At 28.3% G+C, this 12,706-nt stretch overlaps 2 protein-coding genes and 1 pseudogene across 3 annotated transcripts; 1 reads left to right on the top strand and 2 right to left on the bottom strand.

Moving 5' to 3' along the window:
• Positions 1–32: 32 nt before the first annotated feature.
• LOC137830563 (HXXXD-type acyl-transferase family protein) lies at positions 33–2,086 on the bottom strand. The gene has a single exon (XM_068637991.2). The coding sequence runs from the start codon at positions 1,987–1,989 to the stop codon at positions 631–633; it is 1,359 nt and encodes a 452-aa protein (XP_068494092.1). The 5' UTR covers positions 1,990–2,086; the 3' UTR covers positions 33–630.
• Positions 2,087–4,937: 2,851 nt separating this feature from the next.
• On the top strand, positions 4,938–6,614 carry LOC137828362 (albumin-2-like; annotated as a pseudogene). Its single transcript, XR_016523375.1, has 2 exons — positions 4,938–5,065; positions 5,644–6,614. The product of XR_016523375.1 is annotated as an albumin-2-like (transcript).
• Positions 6,615–7,898: 1,284 nt separating this feature from the next.
• Positions 7,899–11,020, bottom strand: LOC137828361 (heat stress transcription factor B-3). The gene is given in 2 exon segments (XM_068634893.2): positions 7,899–8,330; positions 10,720–11,020. Coding segments are annotated over 2 exon segments (672 nt in total). The 5' UTR covers position 11,020; the 3' UTR covers positions 7,899–7,958.
• Between the last annotated feature and the right edge of the window lie 1,686 nt (positions 11,021–12,706).

Genomic DNA, 12,706 nt, shown 5'->3' with positions numbered 1-12,706 from the left:
AGCTCATCAAAACATACCCTTTGTCATAGCGAGACAAACTCATTGTGCCAAATAATGTAAAAGTACATGAAAACTGGAGAAATCAATTCCAATTTCTACCCTTCCCGAACTTTTTCAATGTCTGTTGCTTATTTGTCTTTCTCTTTTGCTGTAGCATTTTAACTATAGAGCATGGTGGTACATATATACTACTTCCCCCGGGAGAGTCCATGGAAATGAAACATTGTACTTCTGATCTGATGGGCATTTGCTGCTCACCAACTTTACTTTGATTTCAATTATTTTTTCATCAAGAGGTGGATTTAGATTTGTCACACTATTGTGTAACGGTAATTGAGCCCACTTGATTGATCTTCTTCATATGCTTGTTTGCAGAAGTGCTGTTCCTGCTGTCCCCAACTAATCTATTGGTATGTAAATGTAAGTCAAGCTTGGTATTTTCAGAATACCTCCATGTTTTTAAGTATTATCGGTTGATGTGTTGGTATGCTTAGCAACTACACAACCATTATTGACAACTAAAGATCAAGGTAAGCATTATTTATTGGAATACTTCCTAAAGAAAAAAACTGACAAAGACAAACTCTGATACTGAACCAACCATAAAGAAGATGAAAGCAATGTACTGCACTAAAGTTCAAGATGAGAAGCAGACATGGGGTGAAAAATTGGGTCATTCTGCAGTGCATCTTCCAGTTCTGGCCACAAGATGGCAGACACAGTCCATGAACCATCACCCTTGGCACTCAACCTTTGGTTCATGTAACCAACTCCTACCCTTGGAATGGTAGTGTAAACTGTCCCTAGCAAGGGACTCCCAAATCCAAAGTCAACATCAGTGACAGGAAACCTTTGTCCTGAGGACACCACTAGGGTTGGTACTTCTCCACCCAACACTGCCTTTGCTAGCATCAAACCAGGCCTATGGCACTCAACCCAATCAATCAAGTCCAAGAAATGAACCTCATTGTTTACCTTTGAAATTGCCTCATGCACTGTGTTAGCAATGTCTGATATAGAGCTTTCCTTCAATTCTTGAATGCTTGCCTCCCCAAATCCCACGGATAGCACATTACCAATGTAATTTGACATCAGATTCTCACCTCTTCCCATCCTTTCTCTTCCATCCACCAACCAACCCATCTTGCACTTTTCATGCCTTTGATCAATAGTACCAATTATTATTTTCCATACATACGCAGAGAAAGCCTCGATCTTTGTTTTCTTGACTCCATCAGCAGAAGCAAGTTTCTGCAGCATGTTGATGCTTGATGCTTTGATATGATAAAGGCGTTTCAGTGAGATCTGGTTCATTGGCATGTTCTGTATCTCTTCCATGGTGCACCTAATAAAATTTTGATCCAAGAATGGTTGATATTTGGGAGAAGAACGTGCACGCAGGTGTCTAGTATGGTCTGGTACGCATGAGAGTGGTTTCTTTTGAGCTATTTCACACCATGAAGCAATGAACTTACCAAAGGAACTGGCATCACCTAATGCATGATCAAAAGTAAAGGCTATAGACATACCTCCACATGAATATTCAGTCACCTGAATTTGCGTGGGGAAATCTGGTTCAACTGAGACTACCTTATCCTGAAGAGTTTCATTGAGATTATAAAAGTCTATATCCTTTATTGGGATGTTTGTGTGTGCTTCAATGACTAGAGCACCATTGTTGTCACATATGATCTCAGGCTCACTAGTTTTGGGATTTTGAACAATTTGGCCAGCAAAGGGATAATAGTGATCAAGTATTTGTGCTAGAGAGCTTTTAAGAGCATCAACAAAAGCCTTGAAGTTATCTGATTGTGGTTTGCGGTAGAAATACAAGTATGTAACAGGAAAACGACCTGAAAGCAGGTCAAGATTTGAGAGAGTGATTTTAAATGGCTCTGCTGGAGGATTGAGTGCTTTCACAACACTTTTCTTACTCAGCTTAACATCAAAATTTTCTGGAGCAGCAATCTTTTTGAGAATGCCTGACATTTTTCAAAGGAGGATAGTGTTTCTCTGTGATATTTTCTCAGGGCTAAGCACTAAGGTTCATAATGGATTTGAAATAATGAAACGTGGTATATACCAATTATATAGCATATTTACAGTGAAAGTTTGGTGGATATGACATCAATGCTTCAGTGCTTTCTAATCACACATTATTGAATGGAAGTGATGAGTAGGCCATGATACGGTACCATTACCGTGTCTCATGATTAAGAGCTGATCTCATGAGGCCACTCCTTTTCTGGTAAGCTGGTGCTTATTTCCACCAAATGTTTGGTCAAGTTTGGCAGGCAACATAATTGTGGAAGTGGTACATTTGCATGCATTCTTTAGTTAATCTTCTCACATGCTTTTTTTTTTGACACTATATAGCATAGACAATGACAGAAACACGGACATGCGTATCATATAAGTGTAGATGTCCAATATGTGTGTTCGACACGAACACAGTCATTTAGGAGGAGTTTAGGAGGAGTGTCCGAATCTTATAGTTTCAACCCATTTATAATTCTGATTTCAATTGTAACACGTGAAAACATGCTTAACTACAACCAAGAGTAAATTGCGTTTTATACATATGGTTTTTTGAGATTGTATACAAACACAAATTTCTATCTTTTTATCTGTTAAAGAACCTCGCTGTGGGAAAACACATAATCATATAAATAAAGGGGTTAATATAATGTTCAGTATTGATATACGTTCATATAAATAAAAAGGTTAATATAATGTTGAGTATTGATATATAGGCAATGAATACTAGTTAAGAACTACTTAATTACTTGCAAAATATAATTGACTTAGATGTTATTATTATACTAATATATTAAAAAATTGTTAATTGGTTGAATATGGAAAATAACTTATTAAAACATCATATCTTAGTGTAAGGGTAGAAAAATTAATTGTGGAGAGAAATTTGACAAGGAGGGTAAGTTTAATTTAGTCTTGCTAAAAAATGTTGAATTTTCTTATTATATAGGTATCTTATCTTTCCCAGGATGCAATTTTGTAAAAGTTGAGTAAAACTATAATAACCACAAACTCTCTTTTAGACAAATAATCCAAAAAATAAATTTGTTCATTAATAATAAAAAAATAATATAAATAAGAGTAAGAAGAATTTTTTTTACCAATCCATTACAAACAACAACAAAAAGTCCAAAAAGAGTTCATCCCAAAGAGAATTCATTTGGATAAATGCTTCCTACATCCAATCTTTTTGAAGCTGCATCCTACATAGTTTTAAATTTCTGAAAATACCTTTATTCTAGAAATAAAATCTAGAACAGGAAATAATACATTCTGAAAAAATAGATTCAGAAAAGAACATTGTGTTCTGAAAATTAAAATCTAGAACAAAAATCAAAATTCTATTTTGGATAAAAAATTCATAATACAAAAAATTCATTTCTGAAAAAGAATATATACCCATTTTATTTAGGAGTATTTTCGTCTTTTGAGAAACTTGAAATTGGGTGTAGTGATATTGTGGAGGAAATAATTGCCATTCATGGGTTTTTTCAGCTTGAGAGAAGCTCAGCTAAATAGCCTAACCCTAAATAAAAAAATGATTTAAAAGAGGTGTCTTAGTTGTGTATAAATGGAGTGATAGTGGAGGAAAGTGAAGGTTTGTGTGGGCACGTTCTTGATCTTAGACACCACCAACTACTAACTAGTGCTCCTCGCTTCACACCTTCTATCAAACATCTTCTCATCTTATGCTTACAACCACTTTTCACTTTTCCCCAACCATTCCATTTTCTTACATATAACTTTCTCTTTTCCTTTTCCTCACTATCAAGATTTTTATTAGTATCAATCAAGAACGAAATATTAATATATAAGATATCACCTCAATATATAAGAGTTTGAGCAGATTATTCTCAATTTCAAAAGGTAGAATTAACCACGCATACTTTTTTAGTACCTTCCATTCTTCTAATTGGGTTACAATTCACTCTATGCTGTTTTTCTCTCAATCTGGCACCGGCTTTTATCATATATGTCCATATGGATCTTTAATATTAAAACCCTAAACAGAATACAAGAAAAATTATTAAATAAAAATTAATTTTAAAGAGAACAAATTATTAATTACTATATTGATTAAATTAGATATTAATTTTTAAAAAATATTAATTTTTAAATTAATTTTTATTATCAATAAATAATTTTTAAATTAATATTTAATTAATTAATCATATTTTTAAATTTAAAATTTAAATAATTAGTACTTAAATGTACAAATGGAAACGTGAAACTTTCTCAAGATGCCTTACTTTTTTCAATTTGGATCCAACAAAGCCAAATAACTATAATACATGATTTTTTTGTCACAACAAACTCATTGTTGTGCAGGAGGATTAAAATATTATCTTAAGAACTAAATAAATTTAATATAAAATTTTAAATAAAATATTACTAGACTAAATATAAGTGAATAATGTTGAGTAAATCACCGTTTTCACATTATCAATTTTCATTAATCTTGTCTAATCGTGTAAACTAAAATAACATTAAACATAATTAAATATCAAATGACTAAAAAATTAAAAAATTTCAATTAAAGAGAAAATTAATATACCATATTTATAAAATAAAAATATATTTAAAATAAAAAAAAACTATATAACTTAATTAAATTCACATGTCAAATGTTGAATAACCTATTTAATCCAAAATAACATTATGTAATTTTTTTTAAAAAATAACAAAAACTCCCCAGCTAAAAAAATGTATTTAACCCTTTATTTTAACAATAATGTGATCAAAATAATAAGTTTATTTTTGCAATGAATAATTATAATCATAAAATCTAAATATGTTATGGAATACAAAGAGGATTCTAGATATTTATTTATTCTTGTTGAGAAAGAAAAGTTTCCGCATGTACAACGCACGTGCCGCTCTCTCTCAAGTTCCCTATTTAATAGATCCCTTCTCTTCCAAACGCAACCATACCTCAGAGTTTTGCAGACACAGAAAGCAACAATCACTTCACTCCATAACGGTATAAATAGGAATCTAACCCTAGCTTCTTCCCCTTTCTTAATATCAGGTACCACTAGTGTTTCTGAATTCTGCATTGTATTCAACTTTTGTTTTGTTCATAGAAATCTGAATTATAGAAGGTTGATGATGTTTTCTGGTGCTAATTGCCTGTTATTTCTTTCATCTTGATTTTCCTCGAACTCGAATTCTGTCTTTGTTTCTCTTTATTTTATGATTCTGCTTCTGCTTCTGATGATCGTTTTGATCACGCTCATGGTTTGCATTATACACGTGTGTAACTGAATTTGATTTACGTCTTATTTTGAGGGTTTTGCCGTAACAGTGTATTTGGATTGCTGTTTATGATCCTAATGTTTTCCATTTGGCTAGTGATGTATGATGTTGTGAAGCAGTTGGTTGGTTTTGATGATTAATTTGATTTAGTGTGTTATTAAGGTTTAACATTTAAAGAATGTTTAACAAACTCATGTTTGTTATGCTGAAAGGGTCTTTTTTTAATTCATTTTTTTAGGATGATTTTGGTGTACATGATTTTTGGTTTGGTTTTACTTGTTAAGATCATATTTATCAATCCCTTTACTTTACCTTGAACCCAGGGTAAGAACTTCCTATTATATTATGCAGGTATGGAAATGGATTATATAGGTAAGGGAATGGATCCGGATAGGGATGCTAGAATTCACTGGAATTTTCGGGGATGTCTAGAGATACCATGCTATATAAATTCTGCATTTCGTTCATCAAGAACAAATGAAGTTTATTTCTTCGTACAAGACCAGTATATGCGGTTGTATTACAGTCCTGGACAACACACATACAGATGATACATACAGATGATCAGATTTGACAGATTTGCCTTATATCAAGGATGACTTTAAATCACTGGGGGTCATTTGGAGCATATGGAATAAATTGTTCCTTTGAGACTGAAGGCAACGAAGCATATATCTTCTCTTACGACATTTGTGCCTAGATAGACTATGTTAATGACAAGATCCTATCACCTTCTACCGAAATTGATGAAATGTTTCCTGTCCTACAAAACACGTGTTTGAGCATGACATAAATTCTGCATTCAGGTCGTTCATAGGAAAAGAAGTTTACTTATTCAAGGGCAATAAGTATGTTCGCATAGACTATGATTCCAAGCAACCCATTCGTAAGATTAAAAGGGGATTTCCTGTTTTGAAAGGTACCATATTTGAAGATGGAATTGATGGGTGTTTCACTTCTCATAAGGAGAATCAAGTTTATCTTTTTAAGGGAGAAAACTATGTACTTATGAATTTCAGCCCAGGTACTAAAGATCACACTCTTGTGGATGTTGTGAAGCCCATCGTTGATGGTTGGTCATCTTTAAGAGGCATTCTGCCTCTCGATAATAAAGGACTTATAGAATTTGGTTATGAAGATGAGTTTCCTTTTCTTCACTAATATGTGATATTTGTTTTTCTATGTGACAACCTGTTACATTGTGGAATTTTCTAACTCCACCTTGTTTTTATTTTGTTATTTATTATTTTGTTATTAATTTATACTTCTTTAAAGAAAAAAGGAGTATATTAATTAATGTTTATTATTATTTATTGAATTCAGATAGGGGTGAAAAGATTTTTTCGGTTTATGTTAATCAATTTGAGATTTTGGCTTAATATTGAAAAATGCAGAAATATAATTGAATCTATTGTAGTTCATCGGTGCAGTTCTTTATTTGCGATTTTCGAATAGCAGTCTTACGGATTCTGGCGAACAGAATTGGTGGTTTTGCTTGAAGCTTTTAACTGAATTTAGAGCAAATTGAATTTCAAACAATTTGTATTATATCTAATTAGCTACGAAAATTTTAACTTCCAATTATTTAGCTACGAAAATTTTAACTTCCAATTATTTATATTAGATTTTAACTTCCAATTATTTAATATTAAGATTTTAATTTTTAATTATTTATACTCTAAATTTGTAATGAGTTCTCAAAATAGTTTTGGTTATATATATATATGTATTTTTTAGGTACGAAAAACGACTAATGAAAGCTTTCCTCAATTTGTTTTGCTCATTCATTTTTTTTCCCCTAAAGTACATTACATTATTTTAATTAGGTAAAATCTCATGAAAAATATGTTAAGAATCTAAATATAGATTGAAAGTCAAATATTAAATAGAATAAAAAAATATAACTTCATTATAATTATAATAAAATTATAAACTTTCGTTATAACCTTTTTAGAACGAGATTAAGTTAGATACCGCACATCCATAAATTTCTCATATGAATGAAGTTTTGCTTACTTAACCTTTCTTCTTCACATAAAACATTAAATTTTAAATTTTAAATATATTATTATTATTTCATATTTTACATTTATAATACTAGTTTATTTTCTTTTATTATTACTATATAAATATATTTATTTTATTACTATTATATTATATTATTATAAATTATTTTATTATATTTATATTATAAATATATAATATATAAAGTATTATTTTATGTATTTAAAAAGTTATTGAGGATAATTTTGACTTTTTACCATATTGTGTAAATTTTGGCAAACATTCGTTGTCTTTCTTCGCATGGCACTGAGGCTGTTTTTCTTCCTCATCCCGCAAATCATCGTCTTTCAATCTGTTTAAATCACCAAAAACAAACTAAAACATCTTTGTTTTTCTATCCGAGTGAACATTATTCACTCGGATGCAAACAAAGTCTAAATGATTTTGATATCATATTAAAATGTGAATTGTAAGTCCAACCCAATTTTATAAAACAGATTCATAAAATAAGTTTTACATTCATTTTATATACAATGAAATGTCTTATATCTAGTTGACGTGAGATCTTCCGTTCTAATATATTAACCATAATATCACAAATCTATAATGATATGAGATTGAAAAAAAATGCTTGTGCTTTGACTTATATATGGTTATTTTCTTCACCTTTCTCCTTGAACTTCTTCCAATCTCAGCCGAAACGACAATGGCTTCTGATCCACCCCTTCTTGCATTGCACATGAATATTTGGTCACCAAATCCAGCAAGTCCCTGCACTTCCTCTTCATGTTTGTGAGCTCTGAGTGCAACACCCCATTCTCCTTCTTCAGTCGCTTGTTTTCATCCATCAGAATTGCATAATCTGAAGAAAATGCTGATACTAAGAACCTTTCATCTTCATCAATATTACTGGTGTGTTGTCTCTTCCTCACGCGTGATTTCTTACGTCTAATCTGGCATAGAAGTTCTTTCTCACCCTTTCTGAATCGCTCGTTGCAAAACTCTCATCTGCTTGTGGCAACTTTACGAAAACCCTATATATGGATCATGAATTGGTGCATGTGTGTTTTTTCAAAGTAAAATGATATTTTAAAGAAAATAAATATATAAGTATAATTATCTTAATTTAATCTTACAATTAAAATTAGTTATCTCAAACATGAAATCTACTATATTAGACATTTTATAAATGATTTCATCATGAACCAATAGCTAGTGATTCAATAAACTCAACAACAATTATTTAAAAGTAAACTTTAATATCTTTTTTTTTTATCAGCAATACTTTAGTATCCTATTAGAACATGAATTTCATCAATCTCATTTTATAAAATTGGTTATTATTTTATTTTATCACTTTTATATTTTAGTTTAAGTATATCATTGACATGATTAAGTTTTTTTTATATATATATTACTAACAAGATAATAAATAATATATTGATATATACTAATTAACACTCTTTTTTTAAGGACACTAACACTACAATATATTAATACATTTCTCTCGTGTATAATATATTAATAAATATATCAAGGTTAGCTATTACTAGTTGTAAAATGAATTATCTAAGTATCATATTGTTGACACCATACATACAATACCTAATTATTTAGTTTATTAAGTAAAAATGATCTAAAGAAAGAGATATAATATTTTTATCACAAAATATTAATTATTAATATAATAGTTTTTGTTATCTAAGAAGGTGGAGATATAATATAATGTCTAATAGTTTGATTGTGTCATTTTTGCCCATATAAATATGGAGGCTACCTACCATAACTCATGTGGTTGGTGTAAGTAACTAAGTAAGGTGTTGATTAATAAAGGTAATTAATTGTCTTTGAAATTGTCCCAAAAACTTTAAATTATATATTTTATTTGTCAAACACCATTATAACGAACAAATCTATAAGGTCACTTTATACTTAAAAAAACATTAAATAAAAATTAATTTTAAAAAATAATTAATTATTATATCAACTAATTTTAATATATATTTTGAATGTGAAGAGTTTGTTATTTAGTTAAAAAATAATTTTAAATATAAGTTTTATTAAACAATATTATCATATATAAAAGTCCATACTTAAGGAGAGTGTGAAACAACTGAAGTCATTTTAATTAAATGAAAGTGAAATACTTGAAATTAAAAATATGGAATAAAATAATGCAATTAAAATAATAATAATAAGATTTCAAATTTATAAACCCCTAGTTAAAATAATAATTTGACTAGTCAAAGAAGAAGAATACTTACACTAGTATTATATGAAGCAATTTTTTCAGTGGTCCTTTTGATCTATTAATATTTTAATTAAGATACCAAACTTAAATTTATTAGGTCAAACAAGTGCAGTTAATATGTTTCTGTCATCAAGAACTCGTGGAAACAAAAAAAAAAAAAATCTTTATTTTCTTTATTCACTAAAAACTTCTACAGTGGTCAACTTATTCACCAACCATGGATAGCTACGTTTCACTTTTATCCAACTTACTCTTATTTCTAAATTTTAATAACTAAAAAATGTTATAGATTTACTCAAAATTTTGTTAATATAATTACTTCATTCGTTCCAAAATAATTACAGTTTTAGTTATATAAAAAGAATTCAAAAATACTTCATTAGTAACAAATTTTCTAATTAATAAAAAAAATAACACATCTTCTAAGACACTTGCTAATACACATTCTTTAATTGATTCAAATATATTATAGAGTCTACTTAGACTTAGTTAATTATTAGTAAGACTAAGTAAAATTATTAAAAAAATTATTTTTAGTCTAACTCAATTTTATAAAACTGACTCGTAAGATTTTGCAGTTATATATTATAAAATGTTTTTATCTGGAGAAGATGAGATCTCCAATACTTTTACCTCACGTCGAAGCTACCAATTAGTGTGTGAGACTATATAATAGATGATTCGATGGTCTGATGAACTCAACAAACTATAATAGGTTTTAAATTACTCTGATACCATATTAAAAAAGTGAACTTTAAGTTTAATTCAATATTGTGATGTTTGCACTCACTTATATATATTATAAAATATACATACCTTTACCCGATGAGATCTCCAAAAAAAAATTATAAAATTCAACCAAAATAATCAACAATACTCTCCCTCCTATAACATCACTAGTTCAATGACCGAAGATATTTTAAATTAAGTGTTTAAAGTTTAAAGTTTTCATTAATGTTCTTATATCTTTTAACACCAAATTTTCTTCTCTTAATTTCACTTTCATCAATTAAGTACTTTATACCTGTCTAATTAATGCATTTATTGAGAAAGCGATGCATATTATTTATTCTTGCTATTAACATGTGTGAAAGAATGTTAAAGTAGAATAATTATTAACAGAGGAAGTGTGTTAAAAGTGTGGATGTTGATATGGATATTAATATACGTACATAAGTACTGAGCTGGCGAAGAAAGCTAGAGAAGTTGCAATGGTTGAAGAGAGTTGGAAGAAGATCACGAGCAAACTCAGCAGGTTGCAACACCACAAACGTTGTTCCATCATCATTCCACGACACAACATCATTGGTGGAAGCATCCTCAACCAACATGTATGTCTTCAACAAGAACGCTGGTGTTGACAATTTCCTCATACACTGCAACAACCCTGTCTCACTTTCTTCCTCCATTTCTGAGACTGATGTGAGAGAAGAGATTGAAGAAGGTTGATGGTGATGAACTCCACAGTTCATGACCTTCTTATTCTTCTTCTTCTCCTTTCTCTCCCTCTTAATATATAACAACATGCTTTACTACACACAACTCTTTTTCAAATCATAAAATATTTATTTCATCTTCATTACATTTTACAACGTATTATTATAATGTTATTAAGTACATAGTAGTTAGACATTCTTCATTGGGAAGATGACCTAATATTTACTACATTTTCTTTTCATTTATCAAAATTTGTTCATTACGATACCCACATTAATATCTCAATAATTGAATAAATAGAACAACTTTTTCAATTCACAAAGCTAAAAGTTAAAATAGATATTCTTAATTTTAAAAATTAATTATATTTGGTAAGTTAAGGGGAAAAACGTATAATTAGTTAGTCTTTTACTTTTAGGATATATTTTAAACGTATTCTCATGACAAAAAAAAAACTATTATAAACTAATAGATAAAATTATTTTGATTGAATTATATATTTTTACTATTTAGTTATTATTATTTTATGAATTTTATCATTCAATGTGTATTTTATCATTACTTTTTTTTTAATTTCACATATTTCATCGTTTTTTATATCTTTCTTTCTGAAAATTTGTTAAAAAAGATTAATTAAAAAATATGTGAAAAAATTCAATAATAAAATTTATAAAGTAATAATAATTTAATGATAAAATGTGTACTCCTCCCAATTTAACTTAATAATTTAATATATATATATATATATATTAAATGCATATAAATACACAATAATATCTCGTCAATAATTAATTTAAAGTCGATAAGGTGGTGAAGTTAACTTCACTAATTTGATTGCAATTGCAACATCAGAATCAAAATAAAGAAAACCCAATTTTTTTTATCAGCAAGAAAACCCAATTATATAAGATATCAAATTGTTTGAACATTAATTAGTGAATTGAAAATTAAAAGACATGCTAAGAGGGGTTGGTGAGGTTCCTATGATCAAAATTTATTCTGTATACCACTTTATTAGGATTTGATTTCTTATGAGAATAATGCATTATAATTGTTGTTGAAATAGTAAAATGATGTAATTATAATTTTAATCTAAATATTGGGATGAATTCAATCTCCAACTCTAAAGAAATCATTTTAACATATCTCATTTATTATTTAAAAAGTAAAAGGGTTCTTGAAAATAAATATTTTTGTCCCAAATATTCCGTATTTAAAAATTAAAAACATATATTATTTAATTTGAGGATTTTTTTTAAATATTATAAAAAATTATTAAAAACAAAAAATAATTAGTTAACTAACTTATATACTATTTTATAAACAAACAATTATTAATATTTGTAGTTTATATTATTAATAAAAAATTATAAAATAATTTCTAAATTGATATTTAGCATTATCAAGATTTTAACTATTAACTATTTTAGATTTTAAACAAATTACTAATTTTTAATTAAAGACTAATTTAGAATTTAGAGTAATCAGTAACAAACATTCATTTGGTGGTAATTAACATTAGATACCAATTTAAAAATTACTTTAATGAATTTATATTAATAATAAAAACTAATTATTTTTATCTTTATATTAATTATTATTTAATAATTAAGTCTAATAAAAAATTTATCACACTAAAATAGTTAATTAAAAAACAGATATTTTAAGTGAATATAATGGTAGTTTAAGTAGTTTAGATGTGAAGTTATAGGTGTGATGAAG

Source organism: Phaseolus vulgaris, chromosome 7, assembly GCF_051622355.1.
Source record: "Phaseolus vulgaris cultivar YP4 chromosome 7, ASM5162235v1, whole genome shotgun sequence".
Taxonomy (NCBI): Eukaryota; Viridiplantae; Streptophyta; class Magnoliopsida; order Fabales; family Fabaceae; genus Phaseolus; species Phaseolus vulgaris.
Note: the sequence above shows the minus strand (reverse complement) of the source record. Positions and strands in the feature narration are given on the sequence as shown.

Coding starts and splice junctions, on each gene's coding strand:
- LOC137830563 (XM_068637991.2), bottom strand. CDS start 1,989: ATGTCAGGCATTCTCAAAAAGATTGCTGCTCCAGAAAATTTTGATGTT.